General features: G+C 49.7%; 2 protein-coding genes across 5 annotated transcripts in view; one reads left to right on the forward strand and one right to left on the reverse strand.

Annotated features, from left to right (window-relative positions):
• NEU2 (neuraminidase 2) overlaps positions 1-1,451 on the reverse strand; it is a 38,468-nt gene extending 37,017 nt beyond the window's left edge. Inside the window, exon 1 of the mRNA XM_040567679.1 lies at positions 1,308-1,451. The gene's annotated coding sequence lies outside the window, so the exon portion shown is untranslated. The remainder of the gene's footprint in view (positions 1-1,307) is intronic.
• The window catches only part of NGEF (neuronal guanine nucleotide exchange factor), a 39,309-nt gene that overhangs the window by 12,675 nt on the left and 1,532 nt on the right, over positions 1-25,102 (forward strand). For 2 of the 4 annotated variants that reach the window (XM_040567677.1, XM_040567674.1), the window contains exons 3-14: positions 1,283-1,447; positions 1,552-1,658; positions 6,151-6,425; positions 13,315-13,475; positions 13,676-13,828; positions 15,779-15,908; positions 16,659-16,733; positions 18,687-18,776; positions 20,298-20,461; positions 21,425-21,580; positions 24,074-24,153; positions 24,578-24,682. In XM_040567677.1, the coding sequence (XP_040423611.1) occupies positions 1,283-1,447; positions 1,552-1,658; positions 6,151-6,425; positions 13,315-13,475; positions 13,676-13,828; positions 15,779-15,908; positions 16,659-16,733; positions 18,687-18,776; positions 20,298-20,461; positions 21,425-21,580; positions 24,074-24,153; positions 24,578-24,682 (1,661 nt within the window). Of the gene's footprint in view, positions 1-40; positions 173-540; positions 684-1,282; positions 1,448-1,551; positions 1,659-6,150; positions 6,426-13,314; positions 13,476-13,675; positions 13,829-15,778; positions 15,909-16,658; positions 16,734-18,686; positions 18,777-20,297; positions 20,462-21,424; positions 21,581-24,073; positions 24,154-24,577; positions 24,683-25,102 lie in introns of those variants that run through there. The other 2 variants (XM_040567675.1, XM_040567676.1) reach the window with 2 other exon arrangements.

Here is a 25,102-nt window from a genome sequence, read left to right on the forward strand (position 1 = left end):
AGTTACATTCCTTCCTCCATCTCGGGGTTTCATTCCCGGAGAAGAAATGCACCATATGCACCAGCTCTGGAAGCAGTTCAGGAAAGCCCCCCTCGCCCACCCCCTCTTTTCCCTCGAAGCCACCGCCAGGCGCACATAGGCGGAGAGGCGCAGGGGCTTGGGGGAGAGAGAGGTCAGTGCCAGGCAGGGCCCCCTCGGGTGTGGGGTGGTCGCGCTTGGAGGAGAGGGGCTGGGGCAGGGGGTCTGAGGGGTCTGTGGGGTGTGTGGGGTGTGTGGGGTCTGTGGGGTGTGGGGGTGCCTGCCGGGGAGGGAGGGAGGGATGGAGAAGGGGCTTCCCTGCTTCTGAGGAAGGAGCCTCTCTGCAGGAGAGTGGGGGGGGATGGAGGTAGGGGTGCCTGCGAAGGTGGGGGGTCCCCGGGGCAGGGACTGTTGCCTTTTGGGGGGGCCCTCGGGGAGGAGGCAGTCAGCCTCCCGGCGGAGGAGGGACCTGCGCGGGAGCAGAGCTGGGGGCCGGGGCCGGGGAGGTCTCTGCGGGCAGGGGGCCGGGCGCCTCGGGGCGGCTGGGCACGGGGGGCTGCGGGCGGCTCTGAGGGGCAGTGCGCGGGGGGGCAGCGCGGGGGCTCTGGGGGCGGCTTCGAAGGCGTTTTGGAAGCTCCGGAAGGGTCCGCAGGGGGTGCGCTGAGGTACGCGGGGGGCTGCGGGGGTCGGGCGGTATCTCTGAGGGGCTTCGGAGGGGCCGCAGGGGGCTCTGAGGGAGCCGGGTGTGGGGAACCCGACGGGCTCCGCAGGGGCGAGGGGAGCCCTGAGGGGGTCTCGGCAGGGACCCGGGGAAGGCTGAGGGGGCTCTGCGAGGCTTTGGCGGGGCTCGGGAGGGATTTGGGAACGCGGAGAGCGGCCGCGAGAGGCTGGGGGGGGCTCTGGAGGGGCTTGGGGAAGCCCGACGGGGGGCTCCGAGGGGAGGCTGGGGGGAGAACGGGGCGGGGGGCCTGAGGGGATTTTGGAGAGGGAGCCTCTGGGGACGCCCGGGGGTAGGCTCTAAGGGGGTCTGAAGGGATGGGGGGCAGGCTCCGAGGGGATTTCGGGGGGCTCCGAGGGGATTTGGGGGAAGAGCCCCGGGGAACGCTTGGGGGGGCGCTCTGAGGAGAGGCTCCGAGGGCTCTCCGCGGGGGCAGCTGAGGGGGTCAGAGGAGAGGCTGCGCGGGGGCTCGGGCGCTGAGAGGCCGCCGGGGGGCTGCGGGGGCGCCCCGGGGGCGGCCGCAGCTCCCCTCTCCGTGCCGCGCAGGCTGCTGCCTTCCTACCCCCGTTACCGTGGCAACCGCCCGGGCTCCCCCAGCCCCGCGCCGCCGCCGCCGGAGCCGCTCGGCAGCCGCCTGCCGCCGTCGGCCATGGAGCTGCTGGCCGCGGCGCTCAGCGCCGCCTGCGCCCTCGACCAGGACGACTCCGGCAGGTGAGCGAGGGGAGGGAGGCGGGGAGAGAGGGCACGGCGGGGGGCGCGGAGGGGCCGCCCCCCCCCTCCAGCCGCCCCGCCTGAGGCTGCCCCGCGTCCCACAGGGAGCCCCCCGCGGCCGCTGAGGAGAGCCCCGCCGCCGCCGCCCAGGTGCCGCCGCCCGCCCACCCCATGACGGCCGACTCGTGGAGGAACCTGATCGAGCACATCGGTAAGGAGCCGTCGAGCGGCCGGGCCGCCCGCCCCCCAAAAAAAACCCAACCCCCGCGGCTGCCGCCGGGCCCGAACCCCAGCGAGGAGCAGAGCGGCCCGTGAGGGCGAGGCGAGTCCCGGGCTGGCCGCAGCCGTGCCATGTTGCGTAGCTTTCGGTCCGCTCCACAGCGAGGATGGCTTTCTGTCATTATGAAGCGCTCAGTCATCGAGGCTACGGCCGACCTGCTGCTAAAAACTGGTTTTGAGTGCCTGAAAAGGTGTAAAAGGCAGTCACTGGGTTTTGGCACCCCTGCAGTGGCTACGCTGAGGGACCCGGACTGCCCGCGCTGCGTTCAGCGCCTGCTCGCCATGGTCACACACTGGCAGCCGAGTGCATTATTTTTCCAAGCTGAGTTTCTTGTGGTCTCTTTGCAAAGGCAGATTTGAGGTTATCTGGGCAGGCTGTGGAGGAAAGGATTGCCGTGCTTTCTCTTTTGTGGTATTTTTGTTGTGTGCAACCAGAATCCTTTTTATGGTATGCAGAGAGGACCTTCGCTGCTTGTTTCTTGGTTTCCCACATCGGAGTTGTGACATTGCCCAGAGAGATTTGGGCAACTGCAAAATTAGCCCCATCCCGAAGCAGTTTTTGTGTTGGGAACATAGAAGCTTCCTTTTTAAACAGTTCAGTTTAATTTCTGGAAATGGTAGCGCAAGATCCTTGAATGTAGCGAGCAGGGACGTAGCGCTTCGCATGGCAAAATCTGATAGATATTCTCATGAGCAGCAATTATCATCTCCCCGGCGGGAGAGAGGAGGCTTCTTGTGCTGTCGCTGGGAGAGGAAAGCGGCTGCAGTTTGCTGTCAGCTTGTGGTGGCAAGGCTGATTCTTGGAGCGCCGCTGGGACAGGGACAGGGCCCTGCAGGAGGCTGGTGTGAGAGAGACCTGCAGCAGCCTGCCAGGGGCTGTCAGGCAAGGCAGATGAGTGCTGGACTTTGTGGAAGAGAGCGGTGACCAATCTGGCTGTATGTTGCCAGACGTGTTACTTACTTTTGGCTGCATAGGTACTAATCTCCCAAGGCAAATGTGCCAGTATGTCCTCATTTTACTGAGACTGTGCTGCCAAGAGGCATGATAAAATACTAAAGCCAGCAGGACTTCAAAGCAACCTGGTTGCGATATTCTTATATATTTTTGTGCTGTATATCAGAGGGATGCTATGTGATAGCACTACACGCATCTGTTCAATTGCAAATAGGTCTTTTGTGCCTTGATGGAAGGAGACAGGGTTTTGACAGCCAGAGATGCTACCCTAATCTTCAGGAAAGAGGTCATTTTAAGTGGCTGGAGTACACTCGCTCCCTTTCTTTCCTCCTGCCTTCGAGGCACTAATGGACTTTTTGCCTGAAACTGGAGCAGAGAATTTCAGAAAAAATGTCTCTGGACCTCCTGAGATTTTACATATCTTTAAATGTAATAGCGTTTACTTTAAGATCACTCTCTAAGGCGAGCATTTTCCCCAATTAGTAACGAGTTTTGCAATTCCCCTCCCAGTTTGCAAGGGATCCAGGAAGGGAGACTGACAGCAAAATGAAATAGAATAAACATGAAGGGAAAAGTCTAATATAATACTTAGAAACTATGTAAACATCCCTTACGAAGAACAGTTTCATAAGCTTAAGCACTTAAAGTCAACAGGCAGCACCAAACCCATGCTCTGAGCACATGGCTAGCCTTTAACCAAGTGACAGTAGTGATGGCTGGGACGTTAAGCAACAGACAGAGCTCTTACAGGTCTCTGACATTCTATACTTGCTCACTTACTAAACATAGGCATTTACTAAATTATCATATGTTCAGTGTCGTGTTCAACTACTGTTCTCAGCTTCTTTCTGCATACTCAGTCGGTTGGTTCCCAAATTTATCGCTCTCCTTTCAACATGTCAAGATCCCGTTCCCTCACCTTGTGTCTGTTATACTGCCTGTCCTGTGCCATAACCACCTCCTGCTCCACTGAGAGCAGGCTTTTGGTTGGTTTCTCCAGGTCTCTCTGAAAATGTTGCAGGTAAAATCAGCTAAGCCTTTTCTTTCCCAGTCATAACCTCCTTGCCAACATATAGATAGATGTACCTTTCACACCAAGACTGCAAGGAAATCTTACGTCCTTGCTAGCGCAACCCTCTCTGTTTCCTCCTACCCTTATTCTACCTAAACCTGTCTTTTGTCTTTCCGCTGATATCACCTTTCTGTTTCTTCCTAATATTGCTGTCTGTGGAAGACCTTCAGCCAGTCTCTCCTCAGCTCCCTCCTTAAAATGTGTTACCTTGGTGGCATTTCCAAACGAGTTCTGGCAGGCAGATGCCTTTAGTCAGTCAAGTCTCCCCGTGTCTGTACTCGCATCGCCTGCAGCTGAAGGCTCTGTAGGTCTCTCTGTTTGGTGGGTCAGACAGGGAACCTGGAAACAAAATCAAGTTTCATTGTCTGGACATTATTTCCTTAAAAGCAAAGGAGGAAAATGTCTCAAGGATCTTTTGTAAAGGGCTGCTCTCCAGATCTGCACAAGGGAGACTAAATCACCCTCACACAAATACAAAATGTCCTTAATTGCCTCTGACTTGCAGGACAGACCCACAAGCGCAACGATCAGATACTGCAAATGTAATTATCTGCGGTATGAGTAAAATAGATAGATCGTGCTCCAGTTTCTCAGCACATTTTCCCTTGAGCCACGCACTGGCCATACTGCTTCAGGGTGTTATTTCCCAGCCTGGCCTACTCTGGTGTGCAGGTCGGTAGGGCAGCAGGTACCCAGTGCCCTACTGCACCAGAGCCTTTGAGCACTGGCTGAACTTACAGAGCAGCGCTTCTGAAAGCTGCTCCGATTCAGCAGGCTCTCCGCTCTATTCCTCAAGGAGCCTTTCCAGCCTGCCGCATGCTCAGCACCCTCACTGGTGCTGATTAACAGACAGAAATGCTTAGGAAAGCCATATAAGCCTAGTTGACGCAGAGAGAAATTATATAAGTAGCAGCAGGATGCAAAACTTCAGGGGAAGTCTCCTCTCTTCAGTTGTCATGTAGGAAGCTAGCAGAAGACTGTACGGTTTCCTAGGCACAGCTACCCTTACTGCTATTTTAATCCAGCGTTGAGCGTCTTCCCAGGGAGAACAGATAACAGGATATACTCACAGACTGCAGTTCTGCTGTCCTCGTGCCTGCACTTTTCCCCCAGCATATTTCTAGAAGAGTTTTAGCAGTGACTGGTACAGAGCCTCATGAAAACTGGTCCAGAGATTTATTAGGCAGTGACAGCTACAGTTCTGCCCTCCCTAGACAAACTCCTGACCCAGTTGTCTCTCACCTTATTACACGTGGAATCTGCTTTGAGATCCAGTATCATGACTACATGTGACCAGATGGATTTTAATCCCTAATGATTCAGACAAAATAAATTACATTTTTTTTGTATTATTATTACTTTTAATATCAAGGACTTTTATCTTTATTCATTTTACATTTCTGAGATTCAAATATAAACCAAGGGAGATGATCCAAAATGTATTTCATCAACTTCGGTAAGTGAGAAGATTGACTCAGACTAGGCTCTTGCTCTCCTGTCTTCTCGTATCTTCTAAACAACATTTTATATTCGAACAATTAACATTCTGGGCCCTACAGATGGCTTAGAAAGAGATATGGGACAAGTGCCTCCTGTACTTATCTCCTGCCTTAGGAGAGAGGCAGGACCTTCTATAGATGGCCAAGGAACTTCAGGATTCCTACCTGTTTGGTGCTGTCAGTTGAAATCAGGAATTGGGGCAAATTCTGTGCAATTTCACCTGCTGCTGAAGTTAGTAACTGAAATGCGGAAGACACCTCGTTTGATCGATGTGCAGCAAGATGGTGCGAAGTCATAGCCTTTTCTGTGGTGCTGTGGCATTCAGGCAACTTTGAAGCATTAAATTAATATCTTCAATCGTCATAGAAACTGAGAATTAAAAGAGAAAGAAATTTAGCAACATGTCCAATGCTAACCACAAAGTCAATACCAAAACAAACAAGTAATAGTCCCCATGATTCCCTTGTGTAATGCCTTCATTACATGCAGCAGCCCAGCATTTCCTCCTTAAGGATTTTCATAGCCATCAAATTGATCCTTTAAAGTAGTTTCAGTGTATGCAGCGTTACTTTTCAACACAACACACCTTTCAATTTATACAGCTTGTATCATAATATTACAGAGAATATCAAGGTCTTAAAGAAACATTTAAAAGCCTGGCAAGTAACCAGATGGATTCATACGACTTACTACATGTTTTGTGATAGCAGATAATTGTTAGCAACACTGTAGATGTAGAAATGGCCTTCCATTTAGGGTTGCCAGTCCTGTTTGAAATAGAAACGCCATACATGGCTTTTCTGAGGTGAACTAATGCCAAACAAATACCCGTTCCCACCATACGCTGCCACTCTTTTGCTCACTGTAACCTCTGAGACTTGTTACATTGCCTCCTAGGGCTCCTGTATCAAGAATATCGAGATAAATCTACACGCCAGGAGATCGAAACCAGACGACTGCAGGATTCACAGACAGACCCTGAGGAGAGTTCACCCAGTGAGGAAACCCCGTCTGAAACAGAACCTACAAGTACGACCGAGAGCAAAGCTGCACCACAAATCAATTTGCTGAGGAACTCCAACTCCAGGTTCAACTTATGGCAGGATCTTCCGGAGATCCGGAGCAGCGGGGTCCTTAGCATCCTCCAGCCAGATGAGATCAAGCTGCAGGAGGTAAAATGGGGGAAGGTGGAATGTTTCTTAACTGGGTTGCTGCTTAAAAGAGTGAGAGTCAGGTTATAAAGATTTAAAAACAGCTTCATAGCAGTCACAGATGAGCCTTGTTTTGCTAAATACTTTTCCATGTCACACTGGTCAGCACCACTCACTTTTTTGAAGCTACAGGGTGTTGTCCTACATGCTGTTGCTGCTGGATATTTATTTAGCAAAAGAGAAAATCTTTTCCCTTTTCTGCATCAGTGTTAGGAGCCATTTACAAAGGAAGGGAGAGATAACGAAGGGGTTCTTGCAGTAAAGCTTTTGGTCCCTAATGCACATTAATCCACCAAAAATCTTAGAAGAGTTCAAAAGTTACCTGTAATCTGTTTTAAATATGATGGCATTAAAGGAAAGGGAAGTGATGGAGATTGATAAGCTTCCTGATTTTTAAATGCCGTTACTTGGAGTCTTGTGCAAAACAGTCAAAAATATTGACAGACGATTTTGCATTTCAGCCATGCAGCACAGTAATATCTCTGTCTGAGAGTCGTACACCGTTAATGTACAGGGCTGCATTGACCAGGAGCAGAGTAGGTGGGGGTAGCTGCCGCAGTTAATGAAAACATCAGTCACGCAACAGTTTACAACTGGTTGCTATTTTAGATAGCGTGGGGAGCATGAGTGCTCTTTGGCAGTGCATAGCACCGGATCCGTAGCCTGCAGTGGAGATGAACAAACCTTGTTTAGGGTGGTGTGTGTTGTGATGTGAGCGAGGGACCTTCACAGGCTTGGCCCCGTGAATCCGTCTGTGCCAGGATGGCTCGTGGTGAGGACGCCCTACCTTTGTATCCCTTCTGTCCTGGTACGTGTGATTGAACTCAAAATGCTGAAGAACATCTCAGGGTGTGAGGAGTTCTCCTTGAGCTTACTTGTGTTTGCCTAGTCAAGATTTATGAATCGCTTGTGTGTACAAGTCCCATCCTGGTCCTGGCCAAGGCTGTAGCTTCGCTGTTTCCCTGGAAGGGCTGGTCTCTCACATCTCAGGGGCGCGAGGGGCAAGGCTTCAGCTACACCCTTGGTGGGAGAGACCTGTGTTTGTACAGGGTAGCTTAGGCTGACAGCACAGACTGCTAGTGTGTCAGGGTTACAGCTGAAGGTGACTGAAATGATTTGTTGCTTTTCCATGTTCTTCTGCATTGGTTATTTCCATATCAGATTTGTTCTGTTTACCTGGCAAAACACAGTACTTCTGACTGCCAGCATTACAAACACAATCTGGCATCTGAAAAACTACAAGCTCTTCTTTTTCTGCTTCAAAATGAGGAGTCACTTACAGAGAAACATCAGCATAGAAGTTTGCATCATAGATTTCAAAAGCTGCCATTTCTCTGGAGTTATGTTCATTACCTGTAGGTGTTCTACAGAAAAATATCTGCTAGACCCCAGCATTACGGGTGCTGAATTTTCTTCTTTCGGCTTAAATAACAACAGAAATAAAGCAGATGGAGGTGGGACAGCGCTGCCTTAAAGAAGTGCTGTGCTCTCCCTTCTTGTTACTTTATCGGAGCTAAAATTTCCTTCCTGTTTGTTCTGGATTAGTACAGTGAGAGATTATAAAACTGCCGAAAGCCAGGAAGCTGTGAAATTGGCTGAACATCGAACAGATAGAGTGGAGAATTTGCTTTGTGAGGAGAGTCAAGCACAGGAAACGAGGAGTGCTGGAGAAATCACTGAGGCGATTAGAGAGATGATGTTGAATTCAGCAAGTAGTGGTTGCCGCTGCAGAGCTGAATTTGAGAGAACTGTTCTCACACATGAATTGGGAACGGCAGCTGTATAGGAGGGCTTCAGTGAATGGGAAGTGTTCAGCTTCCTGAAGGAGTATTGGAAGAATCTACCTGAAGCAGAGGACAGCAGAAAATCTGGAGTAAATGTCTTAAGTGCAAAATTGTACCTTTCTGACCTGTTTTATTTTCCAAGCTGTGTTAAACACAGTGACTAGAAGTGCTTGCAGCTCTTCAGCCGGGAAAAGTTAGAACAAGAGTATTAGTCAGACCGCAGGGAGGAACATGAGTACACGAATGGAAAGGAAGTCAAAGCCAAAACCCGTGTTTACAGCTGAGGAAGGGAACACCACCACAGCCGGGATGGTGCAGGGCTTAAGCAGTCAGAGATAAAGTTGTTCACCTGCAGCTATCTGCAAAATGAAAGAGGCAACAGTGAGAAAGGTGACACCTGCCAAGAGGAGGAATCTGGTCTTCAGTATTGGTGATGGTGGAAAATAACCAAGCAGGTCATCAACACGAGATAAAAACCAAGACATTTGTTTTTCAAGCATCAAAACAAGAAACTTGACTGGAAGAGCAATGGATGTTTAAAAAGTCTCCTGAAAGGCAATTTGTTATAGTCCCCACTGGAATGAGTGACCCAGAAAATGAAGTTTCAGGGAGGAAAAAAAAAAAAAACAAAACCACCCACCTCCTCTCAGCAATTTCAGAAAAAAAAATTGCAGCATGGGCCATTAGCCCTGGGAACTCAAACAGAATTCAGACAGCAATGGCTTCAGCCACATCAGCTTTTTTAATTTAAAGCTAATGTCAGAGTAACAAAATATAAAACAACAACTGGAACTGTCACGAAAATGTAGGCAAAAATGTAGAAAAAGGAAGAACAAAAGAAAAAACAAAGAACATGTTACAGACTGCAGGGGTCAGGGAAATACACAAATTATGTGCTACTAGAATAATTATCAGACTAAATCATTCATAGGGTAGCTTAATTATCCAGACATCTGTTGAGCATCAAACACAGCAAAACATGAATCATCAAGGACTTTCTTATAAGTATGTAGAAAATTTAGTGATGAAAAAAGCAGACCAAGCCAAAAGAAGTGCTGACATGGAGTCAGTGCGAAGGAAGTGACAGGCAACACGTATGTAACAGGGGGAACAAGTGACTGGAGAGAAAACACTCTGTGTATTACGTGTAATGTAGGCTAAAACAAATTATGTCGCAGAGGTACTAGGCTTTGAAAAGGTAGCGATCCGGAGGTAAGAAGGAACAGCATTTAGCCTGTGAAATGTTTTAGCACAAACCTTAAATTCCATTATTGGCGTTGTCTTTTTGTGGAGTGGCTCGGTTTACTCCTCCTTCCAAGTCCATATCTCTACCTTTCAGTTTGTTGTTGTTTGACTTAACTACATTGTTTATTCATTTTGTCCTCTTCTACTTGCTACACGTGACTCACCTTCTGTGTGTTAGGAGATTCCAAGCTGAGTGGAGCTGGCCAAAACAATTGACAGATTAAAAAAAACAACAGCAATAACAAAAAACATTGAGTATGAATAACGTATCCTCATAACTTGAACGGAACCATTGTTGCTGAGATGGTTTGATAAACCATAGGCTTTGATAAACTTTCTCTAGGGATTATTTGGATCCTGGTCACTTTGGTGTTAGAAAAATTGGCAGGTAGACAGACTAATCTGCACCTGCATGACACAGTGTGAATCTGGATCAGAGGGCACCTGCTGTGAAAATCTTTGCTTAAGCAAAAGAGGGACTCGAACCCGGTGCATGCAGCGGTGATGTGGCCTCTGTGGAAGAACGTTTGACAGGGAGGCAGTCTTTCTCTTGTTCCATTTCCACAAAAATGTCGAGAGAACATTTAATTTCCTTTCCTTCTTTGAGCAAGCCTTAGCTTTTGAACATCTAAATTTGCTCTAAAACTGAGCTACCCTCCTCCAGAGGGCTCTTGTGCTGTCCTTACTGCACTTTTGGCAGGTGGACGTCATACGCGCCCTGTGAAGATGACCAGGTCTGAGAGCTGGTCACAGCCAATACCGTGGCATCAGCTCAAAATAAGATCCCTCCTAGGCTGGGTCAGGATCCCCCCGTATTCGCTGGTGGTTTACAGGAGGATCCGAGCTACTGGGAACAGATATTTTCAATCTATGCAATAAAACATCATATTGTCTCAGACGGGATTTAGCCTTAGGGTTACTTACTCCTGTCTTTGGTGACTCTTAATTTTTTTTTCCTTTTTTAATCTTCTATCTCCTTTTTACTTTTGCTTCACTTCTCTTTCCTTTCTTAGTCTCTCTGCCAAAATCTAAGCAATGAAAACAATTAGTACAGCTCTTATGCAAGTGGTAGATTTCATGAAGTTAATGACCCAGAGGACTCAGGAAACTCTTGGTCATGTTTCCAAGAGACAGTTTCAGACTGTTTATAGACTCGGGGGGACAGCATTACATCAGTTGACATTGAGTTCACATTTTCTCTAGATATTTCTGCAGCTCTGAAGCCAGAAGTTCTCGCTCTTTTATCTAGTGTCGCAGAGTTCAGCTGCTCTCAGAAATCTCATCCTTACATCACAGTTCAGATGTTTGCAGTTCGTTTGTACCATTCAGATGGGAAAGAGCAGTCTGGGCTCTTTAGAGTAGGCGTTGGGGTACTTTGGGTCTGCAGGGGACTAGCTAGGTCTCCAAAGTCACTTGAGAAACTTGTGCCTTGCACATGCTGTAGTGAACACTCAGAGAAGCTTGTCCTGACCAGCAGAGAGAACGTTTCCTTCCCTGGCATCTCCTTTAAGTCAGAACCCCATGATATTTTCACTATGGTTTTCAATATTGCTTGAAACTTGCACTTCCTTAGTGCCCCCCGCCCCCCCACACCATGGTGGGCAGCAAACACACAAATTAATTTCTCCAAACATAGGCAGTGGGAACTTCTGTGTCTGCATGTTAGGAACTAAGCTTATAGATTAGGCAAGTTGTCAGAGGGTTTAAAGACCTTAATGACGTGGCAGATCTTAACCTTGACTCTCACGGTCATCCTGCAAAGACCCAGCAGAAAATAAAGTCCTGGCCTGGAGCATCTGGAAAGCTGCAGAGTGAAATGACTGGTAGTACCAGTCCTCAGGGTACTGGGAAGGAATAAGCTATCCCTACACATCCCATCTTGTTCTTTGTTGCATCTTTACCTGTTCTTCTCCTCTCAGTTATTAAAACAAGCTACTGTAAGAAGTGTATTTTGGAGACCTAGCCAGTCATCCATTTTTCTTACTGGGAACCTGTTCTTGAAGAAAATAAACATCCTTTTATTCCTTAAACACCAGCTGTTCCACATGCACTAAGTGCTTTCATTTCCACCTGCACCCTTTGCTTTGTCTCCCTTCAGGGGCTGTATGAGCACAGCCTTCTCCAGCGCAGGACAGGACCACCTGCTTAGAGGCCCATCTGACTTTTTGCCCACTTATTTCTTATGATGTTAACCCTACAAAGAATGGAAATGTCAATTCAACTGATACTTCAGCAGTTCTGGATTTGATAACAATCCCTCCCCGCTGTGCCCATCTTCCCAGCTCTTGCCCTGCAGCAGCATCAGGAATATTATCCAGGTCTCTGTACCTTGGGTCCTCCTGTAATGCACAGCAACATCTCCAGGAAAAGCCCAAAAACTGATCAGCAGAGAGTTTCATTTCTTTAAAAAGAGAAACAAAACAAATCAGTCCACAAGACAGACCCCCTGCTAATCTGAAAGCTACTTTTCCATATGTGCAGCAAAAAATAAAAAATACTGCACATACCTGCTGCTCTTTCGTTACTTTAACAACTCTGGCTGGGCCCATGGAGGCTCTCAGGGCTGGTGGCACTCAGGGAGTCGCACCGCCAGAGCCGCTTTAGGGGCAAGAAAGTGAGACTTTTGCTACCAAAAGGTCCTTTTTCATTAACAGCAGCACGGCCCAGCCCCAGGACACGCCTCCATCAAGAGATGCCTGAAGGAGCTAATGATTTTCTGCCATGTCAAAGCCTTTGCAAGAATCTTAAATTAATCTTACTTAAACGAATGGATTTGGTATTTGTGTCAATAACCACTTGCTTTATCTACCTCTGCACGCAGCCTGGAGTGTAATTACTCTGTGTAGCAATAGTGCACTGTCCCTCTGGCACCTGCTATAGACAGGGCTTTACATCCTCACCTCATTAAGATGTATCTCTGAAACAAGCCATCGGATTGTCCTTCTGCTTCCCCAGACCACATCCCTGGCCTGAGGAAGCTGGGCTTTGCGCCATGACTTCGCTTTTAACAGGAAAAGCAAGTGCTGAAATTCAGAGATTGTTTATACCTTACAGTAACAGTTAGGGACTGCTGTGCCTTGTCCCGGTCCTCGGTGAAGTGGGTCAGAAAAGCGTATGGCTGGGCTTGGCCAGGGAGCCTCACCTGGGCTTTCCTTAGGTTCAGGGAACACGCAGGGCTTTGCAGCACCATAGCTGTGCGTTCGTATCAGCCGTGTCCCAAGGAGCACGTGTCGCACGCTGGGACCGCAGGGTGCTGGTGTGCAGCCAACCCCTACCCCACGGCTTTTCTAATACGGGCATAGGTGGTGCAACGAGACCCTGCTGGGAGCACAACAAGCCACAGCAAGCCAGTGCTGCATGATCAGCACGGGGCTGGAGGGGGTGTGCAGACTGCCAAAGGGAACTCCCCGTAGGGGAGAGGAATGTGCAGGATGGTGACAGGGGGTGCAGGGGACTTGGCACCCTCAGGTCAAACTGCCTGAGTGATGCTGGGGAGGGTGTAGGAAGTGCTTTTATGTGAGCACGTGCACAACATGGGACTGCTCATCTGAGAGACGGAGAATTCTGCTGGGAAGGTGCAGTGGAAGGAAACGTGGTCAAACAGCTTAGGGGAGAGGAGAGGGAGATGGGGAAGATTTCCTATCCTATGTGACACACGGGAAATACCCCTGCACATTTACCTCTCCCTGCACGCGGGGTCTGGAGGGTGGGGGCAATGTCCATGACTCCATGCAGCACAGATGTTCCCATTAATGCTGCGTGCACCTCCCTATGAATGTAGAAGGTACCTGCTGATGACCGCCTTTGGGATTCTCCCCCAGGCAATGTTTGAGCTGGTTACTTCCGAAGCCTCGTATTACAAGAGTCTGAATCTGCTGGTGTCTCACTTCATGGAGAACGAACGCCTGAAAAAGATCTTACACCAGTCTGAGGCACACATCCTCTTCTCCAATGTCCTGGACGTCATGGCTGTCAGTGAGCGGTAAGACACCTGCCGCTGGATTTTTGGCTAGCTGAACGGCATCTCTTCAGCTAAATTTGTTTGGAGAGCAGACTGAGCAGTCTGCTACCCAGCCTTTTCAAAAAGCTTGCGGACACGTTAATTGCTTTCAGCCCAAGGGGCAGAAACTGGGAATTACGTTGAACGTGCAGGTCATAGTGAGTGCTGGTTTTCTTATCTAGCTTCCTGTTGGACCTTGAGCAACGCGTGGAGGAGAATATTGTGATCTCGGATGTGTGCGATATCGTCTACCAGCACACCGTTAATCACTTCTCTGTGTACATCACCTACGTCTCCAACCAGACCTACCAGGAGAGAGCTTACAAGCAGCTTCTGTGAGTTCCAGTGCTTGATGCTGTATTACTTCCCAAAATCACATAGGCCATTGATTTAGCAGTAATTTCAATATTGCTAAATAGTACAGAAACAGGATTTCCCACTGCACTGATTTTACTCTGCATTTATAAAAAAGGAAACATAATTAAAAGGCTAATTTATGGTAAGGGTGGGGTGAGAGAGTAGGCAAGGAGCATACCAAATGAATTCAGAGCTAGCAGTTCCCAGCTGTGGGAAATGCTTTCAGTGGACATGAGAACACATGCTTGTGAAATGCATGCATTTTTAAACTGCAAGTAGAGACAAGAGATCGAAAGGCTGAGAATATGATGCAGTTCTCTGAAGGCAAGAACAGCCACTGCTTTTCCTGAGCTTCTCAGCAAGGCTGAACCTTCCCAAAGTTGAGATTTTTTTTTTCAAAAGAACAAAACTTTCTTAAAAGGAAAAAAAAAAAAAGGCATTTTCATCACATTCTGGTGTTACAAATACAGGCACGATGCCTGAGGATATAATCCAAGATATTTTTGCATTATTTTTCAAGTTCAGCTAGTTTTTTGGTCCGGTAGGAATTCTACCATCTCAAAACGAAGAGTGCCCTACAGGCTTGTCTTCGAGCAGGAGGATTAATTTTTTTCTTCAGTTACAATGGCCTGGATTCCTTCAGGACAGCCCATTGAACATGCTGCACTATATTTCCTCCCCATAGCAGCAGCTGGTTTGGAGGAGTGTAATGAGCCCTGATCCTTTCCTTTCTCTGATCTCCAGCTTTTGAGGCAAAAAAAAAACTCTCCAAGCAGCCTCTGCTGAGCTTGGCCAACTGTTCTCTCTAAAAGGAGGGTACTGCAGGGTTTCCTTGAGTCAGAGGTGAGCAATATAAACAGTGTGTCCAGAGTCATTAGCTAACTACTCAGAAGTGAACCAGCAGTAGGCTGGATTACTTGAGCTTGAAAAGGACCTATCTGAGTTGGAAGTATTCCTAGATATGGATTGAGAGGGCAGTATTTTTTTCATCTGAGAGAGAATATGGAGGACGTTGAAAAGAATAGACTCTCTTCCTCAGGCTCCAAGCTAGCCCAAGAATTTCACAGCACTTGGCTGAACTTGAAGCCTCTGGTGTTTCACAGCTGCCCCCACTTCGGCTATGTTTCTCAAACACGCTCAGGTCCGTTCTGCTGTGGCTCTGGCAAGTGACACGGTGACACAAGTACCTGCTGCAGCAGGAGAAGCACTTAAAGCGGCTTCTCTTGGAGTGCTGCCAGTCACAGGTAGTGAAGACAGGTTCTGCGTGGTTAGCAATGTCTTCACATCCATGCTGGTTTTGCTAGCTAGGGCTCCAGAAGTCTTCCACGTGGCTGGCCCTCACAATCACCAGGAGGTGCTGGCTTTGACTGCAGCAGCTGGGGCTTGTGAAACTGCTCAGCGCAGCCATGTCTGTGGCTCAGCAACGCCTGGGAATGGCCTGGGGGATGGCCTGTGCTCTTCTCAGGCCAGATAACGATTTCCATCCTCCTGCTAAGCAGCCAGGAGTAGCCAAGTTTTGTGGCTTGTCTTGTTCTTATGACTGTGTGAATTTCACCTTGTCACAGAGATCCAACTGTGTAAAAATATATAATTATGCCTGTGACTCATCTACTTGGACACACACCCCATTCACACACACCTACGCACACAGCGTATGCTGCTAAGCTAGATGTGCTACACATGTGAACATGCTACCATGGCTTGTACATTAAAAGACTATTTTTTCCATCCTCCAACTCTATAAATAGCTCTGGATTCAAACCAAAATACACCTAGAAGCATTTGGTTCCTCCTCCCTTCCTTTCTGTTCCTGGGAGAAGCGAGGCAGATGCTGTCTGTGGGACTGGGCTGCTTTTGGGTCACCACCCACACACCAAAGTCACATGCAGGGTGGCACTCTCTCGCTCTCTCTCTCCTTCCCCCCTCAGCCAGGACAAGCCAGCTTTCCGGGAAGTGATCTCACAGCTGGAGCTGGATCCCAAGTGCAAAGGCCTGTCCTTTTCTTCCTTCCTGATTTTGCCATTTCAAAGGATCACGCGGCTCAAGCTACTCGTGCAGGTAGAGTTTTGCTCTTCTGTGTTGTCCAAAGGTCTTCTGCATCACTCCTGGAGTTCTCCTGTCCAACGGTTCATAATGAGGCTTACAAACAGCCAAGATCAGCCCTAGAGCTGGGTGAAGTTTTTCCACAGAATAGGACGTTGTCAACTATGGGAAAGTTTTCAGTCACGGGGAGAACATCTCCAACCTGATGTTGAATTTGCCTTGTAGTTTTTACTAAATAAGAGTTGAGGAGGAGCTTTACTGTAGAGCTGCTAGAAGGGGTAGCAGTGGTACGATAAGCCAACTGCCTAATGGTTAGGCTGCTCATGTACAGGTGCACAGTGTAAAACAGCTCCAAAATTGTGTGTAATACCCAAATCATGGTGGCTTGGGCCAGAGTGTGGCAGCTGTGCTTTGCCAGCATGTCTGAACATTGCACTAGAGGACATGCTTCTAGGGATGAGGAGGCAGCTCACTCCCAAAAGATCGTATCCAATTTGGATTAGCAAACACTACCTGCTAATGCCAGCTTTATCTATTTTTTTTTTTTAATAAAATGGGGGTCTGCCTGCTATACTTCTTTTAGATATTCAGTAGTAGTCAGATGGGAACAAGCTTTAATGAAAAACAGGAGCTAAGAGGTGGGAGTCCCTGTACTCAATCATCCACCCTGTAATTAGGCCAATGGCCAGAAATAACTCCAGGTATAGCAAAGACCTTTCTGTGCTGTCAGATTGGAAAGTTAACACAGCCTTTGCTCCCCTACAGAATATTTTGAAGAAAGTAGAAGAGAAGTCTGAGAGGGAAACCACTGCGCTGGATGCACATAAGGAGCTAGAAACAGTAAGTTTGAATGAACTATATCTGAAGGCCATTAAGATTGAACAAGTATGCCCAGTTTCTCCCCAGAAGAGACCTACAAACTGCATTCATTCACTCCTGGAGCTTCCTTTTAAATCCCGACACTATGTTTCAAGAGGTTTTTTTTTTTTTTTTTAAAGTCTTCCTTGCTCTCAAAGATGAACCAATCCAGCAGCTATTTAATGTCAGTCAGGGAAAAATCCCTTACTAACAACAGATGCATGTGTTTCCTCTCTAGGAAGGGTTGAGACAATGCTTTCCCCTGGGGTTTTCAAGAATACAAGGTGTTTTTGCAGATGCCTGAGGGTGATGGATCCTACTGAGAGATGTGTTTAGCTGCAACAGGCAGTCGAGTATGACTGTATCAGGTTTCCTCCAATGCAGCACATCTCTTCCTCTGACCTAGAATAAGTTTCTCAATGAAGTGAACATACCTGCTTTTATCCCTTTTAACTGATGATGGTACAATCCCTGGTGTTCAGGTGGAATTCAGTTGTGCTTGTTACTGTGGTGCACAAAGTGCTGGACAGGCATTGTTTTGCACCAGGGCTGTTCCTGACATGGTCATACCGGGTGACCCCCTTTGGTTGACACATTTGAAAGGTCTGGAATGCCATCTGGAGTTGCTGGCAGCTACGTGGCTGGAACAGGGCACTACAGGGACCAAGGTGTTTGAATCCCCTTCTCTTAATGACCTTCAGAAGCCTGGAGTATCTCTTGAATCCTGCAATTCAGAATAAGCATTTCAAGTTGAAAATTGTGCTCGAGCATCAGCCTGAGGATATGGTTGCAGCTTATGACTGAAATACTAAAACAAAATGACTGTTGGATTTACCCTAAACTAGCATATGAAGTCTACACTTGGGAGATTGCTAGGGATAAAAACAGAGGCCTTAATGACAAAAGAATATTCTGTGTTACTTCATATTTGCATGATGATGATGCATCCGCCAGCCTATTTTGTTTTTTCCATTGGTTAAAAGTTTGAGGAAGGCTGTTACTGTAGCATGCAGATGACAAGGACTGCTGTTGCAAAAATGCTCATTTTGTAGTCGATTTCCTAACTCCCTTCTTATGGTTACTTACCTGAAAATGTTTGAGTTTAGATGCCTAGCATCCAGCTGGATACAGGCATTACAACAGAGGCCAGCTGGTGCTTAATTTTTACTGCAAGTATCTTACTGGATAGGTAGGAGCAGCTTGTGGTTTCAGTTGCTGATGTTCTGGTGGATTTTCAGTAACAGAAGCAGTGCACAAAGTGGAGCATGTTCTCCAACATAATTTTTCTACCTAACCAGTTCTCAAGAGAGTTGCTCCTTATGAAAGAAGCAGTAGCATCTAGGTTAAGGTCCCTGTAACAGGGTAGTGCCTGCACATTGTCTGTGCTTTTTCTGTCAAAAGTTTGTACTTGGACCCAGATGGACCACAAGGAACATCTCTTTCGTGGGACGTTCCATCATAGCCTTGGCAGCTGGTGCTGCTTGGCAGAACCACAGCATTTCTGCCTTTGAAATGAAGATCTTTGGTTCGCTCTCTTCTTGAAGATAATACTGTGCGTGTACCTTTTTTTTTTTTTTTTTCAAATGCTGGAGATGGGGAAGAGATGCATGGCGTGTCAGAATCTGGTAAACGAGTTGTTCCCTTTGCTGCACAGCCAGGACTGATGCTTAGCACTGTCTTATTCAGTACCCAAAGGCAGCCATCTAACGTCCTGATATTCAGCTTCTGGCTATAACGTCTTCTGGGTGCTGTTTTTTCTTCTTTTGTTTTGTTCTCCTCCCCTTTTTCATGTGAATACAGTGTTGATGGAAGAGCCTGGTTTGTTCAGTTCCTGTTACAGCAAGGCACTTACCCTGTCAAGGTCAGGCCTTTCCATGCTTTACAGCACTTACCTGTTCAGGCCATTGGAAACAAATCTTCCTATTCTTTCTCCAGGTGGTGAAAGCGTGTAATGAAGGTGTCAGGAAGATGAGCCGAACAGAGCAGATGATCAGCATCCAGAAGAAACTGGAATTTAAGATCAAGGTATAAGCATGGGTTGGTAACAACCCTCTGCAGACAGTGAACCAGCAGCATCCAGGTGTTGCATGCGCATACCCAGCAGCAGTAACCCAGTTGCACTCCCTGCAGTGACATTCAGTTGTGGCAGTGCACTGCCTGTCCACGCTGCCCTGCTTGAAACTTCGAAGGAGAAGTGCTGCCACGGGCACTGCACCCACGTGGGCAAGAGGCAGCGTGTCGCACGTGTACGGAGCTGTGATGCGCTGGCAGCTATATTTTACATTACAGGTGACATTAAAGGAAGATTAAATCTACAAAGAAAAACACTTCAAAGTTGGAAAATACCAAAATGAAGGCTGTCCCCCCATATTTAATTCATCCATGTCTTCGTGCACTATGCCTCTAATCACCTGTTGATCTGTTCTGGATCCACTCAGGGAATGACTGAATATTTAGGGACTTCTGACCAGATCTTATTTAATACATGCCAAGAAACTCCAGTGCTAAGTATAAAGTCACTGGTTCTTTTCATGAGTGCCGTGAAAGCGCTCCTCAGATCCGTGTGCTTCACTAACTTTAAGGAACATACTTAGTTTCCCAGCAACCTTTATACATACCTGAGCAACTGAAGAAAAATTAAAAAAAAATAAAAATTGAGACCATTTGTTTGGAAGGCCACACTTGGCACCCCAAGAATTTGATTTTCCAAACCCCAAAACCAGTGGGTCTAGGCAAGACCACAGTCCTCAGGCCAGCTTTGGGTTGCAGTAGCCACAAGACTGCCTTCATCACTTGCACAGCTGAGGCTCCAGTGGCAGGCTGGAGCAGGTCACCCTGGGCACTGACACGGGCAGGGCTCCTCTGGTGAAAATAATGCAGGGGCACAGAAAGAAAGACTGCACCACAGGGCATGTGACAAACGTGGGAGGGAGAGATGGTGGAAAGGGTAGCAGTTATGGTGATATTTTCAAGTATTTCAGTCATTTGACCAAAAATGTAGTGTCCTAATATAAGAAGTGCTTTGTTCTGGGCTTCTGTTTTTAAAATAATATTTTGTAAAACTCTAGCATAAATGCTGTAGTGGCTGCTCCTGGCTGGGACAGAGCCGTCCCCTGAGAACTTGTTTAACCTGCTTTTTTCACAGCCAAAAAGCCAACTACATGTTTTTGAAAGCCAGTCTCCCTGGCTTGGTGATGAGACACGGGATGCTCCAGCGACTGGATCAGGCTGTGCAGGGCGTAGCCTGGTGTTTAAATCCAGCACTGGGCACTCGAGCACCGCTGCCCTGGACTGTTTGTTCGTTCTTGGGCCCCTGCTTGTGTCCCTGTCTGAGCTCTGTTACTCTCTGTGCTGGGCTGCGGTGTGGCTGTAAGAGCACACTGCGCTCTCTGTGCAGCTCTCCATCCATCCTCTGCGGCGGGAGATGTTGTGATGGGAGCTCACTTGAAATTCCATCTTCGTGGCCTGTTGCTTTCAGCCTCTGAACTGCAAAAGCCCATGGATTTGTTGCCCTTCTCACTGTTGCTGTCTTTTTCTAACTTCTAGTCTGTGCCCATCATCTCTCACTCCCGCTGGCTGCTGAAACAGGGGGAACTGCAGCAAATGAATGGTCCGAAGACATCGCGAACGCTTCGCACCAAGAAGCTCTTCAGAGAAATCTACTTGTTCCTTTTCAATGATCTGCTGGTAATTTGCCGGCAAATTCCTGGGTAAGTGGAAAATTCAGGTAGCATACAGGCACTTTAAGCCCTTTGTAAGCGCAGGTGGGGAGCACTGGCTGTTCGTGGGTGGTGCAGCTCGCCAGCTGAAACTTGATGGCAAACAGGACTTTCTGTCAGATTTGTGCAGATTTCAGGGCAGGTCTCCCAGCAGGAGAAGCAAACGCGTATCCACCAGTTTCTGCAGAGTGGCACTGAGTTACATCAGCTGGCGGGCTGATCCAGGAGGCCTGTCTTCCTGTCAAGAAGTGCTTTTTTGACTCATCGCTGCCTGAGGAACAGCTCAGATTTAGTCAGTTAAATTTCTAAGAAAGGAGTCTAGAAAATTTGAGCAGTGGGGAGGGGTATAAATTTAGGCCTGAGGCTAGCGGTTATATTTGACGTGGTATAACCTGCCTCAGGAAGAGGGGAATGTCATCGTGCTTAGGACTGTGTTTTGTGAAGCTAGAGACCAGTGAAATACAGCAGCACAAACAGACGGGTCCCAGAGAACAGCGCGTTCTTTGTAGCACTAACTAGACTCGCCGGTAGGGAGCATCTCGCCAGTCCAACATTTCTAATAAACATGTCGCCGCAGTGTCTGTATGCCTGGAAATATTTTGCTTCTGCGGCAGCTTGCATCCAGAAAACACAGAGGCATTTTACAAATAGGAATGAATTGAGCCTCACAGTCCCCTTTGAGGGAGCACCATCTGTGTTTTGTACACGAGTTGCACAGAGCAAGCAACTTGTTTTCGGCCACGCGGGATGCCTAAGGCTGAGCAAGGAGAGGGTCTGTTGCTTTGCGGTGAAGTTTCGCAGCCACCCGCTCATCCCTTCCCACAGCAGGGCATCTTTTCTCCTCCTTCCATACAGAGGTTCTTGGTCTGGCCCCAGTACAGTTCTGGGTGGATGAAGACAAACTGTTGTGCCATACCTGCAGGTTTTCCTCATCTTCTCTTTAACCCCTCTCAGGGACAAGTACCAAGTGTTTGACTCGGCGCCACGGGGGCTTCTTCGGGTGGAGGAATTAGAAGACCAGGGGCAGAGTTTGGCCAACGTCTTCATCCTGAGGCTGCTCGAGAATGCAGACGACCGGGAGGCCAGCTACATGCTGAAGGCATCATCCCAGTGAGTACAACGCAGTCACCCCCCAGCACGCAGCATTGCTCCCTCCTTACTCCCAGGCAGGGGCAGCAGCATGCAGGCACGGGGAGAAGCCCTCAGGACTTACCGGGGTCAAGCAGCCAGAGATCCCACTGCTCAGCTGGCCTTAGGCCATCGTGGCTGACCCTACAAATTGTTCTCCCATGGCCACCTTCAGTCTCTCTTCCTGAAAGGCATTAGGGAAGCAGGCAGGTTTCTCTCCTGTATGGTGGATGTGTAGCACCCATGGTGGAAGACAGACAGGCACTTTGTGTCCTGGGGCAGAGTTCAGAAATCAGTCCTGGCCCAGGAGCCCACCTGATGTACAGCCTGCAGCGTACGCAGTAAAACAAACAGGATGTGTCCTGCACACGCTGCCAGCAGCTCAGCCACCGAGACAGAAGCCGTGCCTGACCAGGCCTGCGAAGCAAAGTGACTCCTCGTCGTAGGCAAATAGGAGAAGACAAGGCCTCTTCCTCAGCGCCTCCCACAGCCGATCCTGACCTTGCAGCAGCCCTCTGCTGCTCAGGGCCTCCTTGTCTCCCTGGATATAGCTTATTTGGCTCATGGATTTTTCACTTCAGGCTCCAACAAGCTCAGACCGGGCAAATGATTCAGCTGCACTAAGACAGGCAGGATTGTTTTGGAGCTCAGTGCCTGACTTTCTCATTGACCCAAGACTCACCAGACCCACGTTTTTCCAGGCACAGATTCTGTGCTGTTAAAGGTGCCATACAGGCAGATGTACCACCAGTTAAGCAGCTACTGGAGACTGTGCACCCCTCAGCTTGATGTTGCTTTGCTGTTCAACAGTGTTTGGCATCCATATCAGCAGCACCAGGATGAGGAAGACAAGCCCCCGGCACAGCAAGCACCTGCACCTTCCCCCCAGCTATGTGATTGCAGCTTTCCTGTGCTGAAAATAGAGACGTCAGTCACATCATGCAGGGCAAACGCACGGCTGACATCTGTGAGCCTGAGCTGTGCAGAGAATGATAAACCAGGCCAGGGTTTGCCTCAGCCTGGGGAGGCAATTGCGTTTCTGTGTTTATGTCCTGCTCTGTCTTTGAGCCACTGTGAGCGTGAGAGCCTTCCCAAGGCGTGCCCACAGGTCTGGAGGCCTGAGGGGCGGTGTGGTGCCTGCCGGAGGCTGCTGTTCTGGAGCTGCAGGAGAGGTCTGGGCAGTGCCAGCCACGGACCAGAAAAGTGAAGAATTAGAAGAGGGAAGCGGATGCCAAACAGCAACTGCTGCATGTACTTGACAGATCTCACAGCGTTTCCCAGCTCCGAACCCACACAGCAGCGACAATCTGCTCGGTGGCAGCTTGCAGCTAGCGCCCCGGCTGGGCTCTGCCAGCACCAGCAGCTGCTCTGAGTTTGGGCACAGCTGGGCACAGGGGCGGTCCTGGCGCACACACGGGCCCCTCACTGGCTGAGAGAAGGCAGGGCACTGCAGGGAGGATCCAAAGAGCCCTGCAAGGAACAGGCGGGCAGCCAGCACCACAGCGAGACTCGTGAGCCGATCTCTGTGCCAGCCCCTCAGAGCACAGGGTCCCCATCCCGTGCATCTTCCCCCTGCGGGGCTGTGCTCGACCTGCAGCTGGATTCACTGGCCCCAGGCATTGCACTTTGCTGCCAGCTCTGCAGGTCCATCTGTCAGCACATTTCCTTCTCAGCTCCCTTTTAGCCGCTCCTCCCAGAGGAGGCTCCAGTGGCTTTAGGTGTGCATCAAATTCAGGTTTAAAAGCTACCATCCGAGGAGGAAGAAAGTCCTGGCTCCCTCGGGGCTGGGAGCACAGCTGCTCCTTCAGCCAGAAGCTGCAGCACGTGAAGAGAAAGGGAGGGGATGCCAAGGCAGGGGCTTCTCGAGCACGTGTGAAATCTTCATCCTCCTGCTGCAGGTCCAGGCCTCGCCTTTAGTAACCGTGTGCTGGAGCTGACAGTGTGCTCACGTGGCTTTCGTCTCAGCCGCTCTCAAGCAAGCCATACCTGGGTAGGCCACAGCGTTCCTCTGCAAACTGCTCAGCAATACCCTTCAAGTGTTCCTGCACAGCAGCCGTGGGAATAGATGTTCCTCTGACTGTGTTTCACCAGGGAAAACCACTCCTGTTGACCTCGCTGGGCCAGGAGCTGCTGTTCCTGGGCAGAGCTCGAAGGAGGCCAAGCTCCCTCCTGCTGCCGCTGGCTCGCTGCAGCCACGCTGCTCGCAGGGATGGCCAGCACCAGGGCCCAGAGGCCAGCCAGGCTTGTGGGGCAGGGCTGGGGCTTGGTGCCTTGCGGCACTGTCACCCGTGGGACATCCCAGCTGGTGTGTGCCAGAGGGAGGCTCAGCACCACCAGTGAGTCCAGGACCCCAGGGAGACAGGCAGGAAAGGGCCGTGAGAGGAGGAATCAGGAGCTCGGGGCTGGGCGGGTAGGAGAGGTGGTGTCTCTAGGACTCTCCTGTATTCACAGCCTCGGCTTATTTCCCCAATGCAGGAGCGAGATGAAGCGCTGGATGATTTCGCTGGCCCCAAACCGAAGAACCAAGTTTGTTTCCTTTACATCCAGGCTTGTTGGTAAGAGACACCGCACAGCAGCCAGGAGCTCTTCACCCCTATTCCAGGGCCCCTTCATCTGCCTTGATCTCCCCATCCTGCCCCAAGGCCTTAGGGCCCTGTGGGAGCCTCTCCCTGGGCTCCCCGTGCGTTTGCACCACTGATACCCACTTGTCAAGGCCTGGCCCTGACCTCGTTCCCCTCCAGCTTGGGCTGGGCAGCACCAGCACTCCCCATCCCGCCTGCACTACTCAGGCCATGCAGTGCAGGCTTGCACCCCAGGCCCTTCCTCACAGAAACGCTCCCCAGTGCATGCCCTCCACAGGGTTTCTCACTAGATCAGGGGGGACATTCACGGAGGTCGCGGTGTTACACCCCCCGAGCTGCTGTCCTGCAGCAGTCTGTGTCCTGGCCTGTCCCTCACTCTCGCCCTGTCCCCTGGCAGACTGCCCGCAGATCCAGTGCGTGCACCCCTACGTGGCCCAGCAGCCGGATGAGCTGTCCTTAGAGTTGGCCGACGTCCTCAACATCCTGGACAAGACGGACGATGGTAGGGGGGGTACGGGGGTACAGGGAACGGGTGTCTGCGAAGGGGTGGGCTTTGCCCTCGGCTGAGCGGACAGGACGGGGGATCTGGGTGGGAAGAGGCAGTGCCAGCCTCGCAGCCAAGGGAGCTTGCAGCAGAACGAGGGCGTTACTGCTGCCTCTTAATGCTCAGCAAACCTCGGCTGCCCTGGGCCGTGGCAGGGCTGGCACAGCCACCCAAAGTGTGACCCGGAGTCGTGCCTACCTTGATGATGCTTCGCAGCCTGGTCCATATCTCTGCCTGGCCCACACTTGTAGCTGAGGAGCTCGCTGGGTCTCTGCTGGGACCCCTCCTGTGGTGTCAGGGACAGCAGAGGGTGCTCAGTGGAAGCACTGCCTGCCTTCTGCTGGCTGCCCTTTAGCCAGTTGTCCAAACACAGCACTG

Source organism: Cygnus olor, chromosome 9, assembly GCF_009769625.2.
Source record: "Cygnus olor isolate bCygOlo1 chromosome 9, bCygOlo1.pri.v2, whole genome shotgun sequence".
Taxonomy (NCBI): Eukaryota; Metazoa; Chordata; class Aves; order Anseriformes; family Anatidae; genus Cygnus; species Cygnus olor.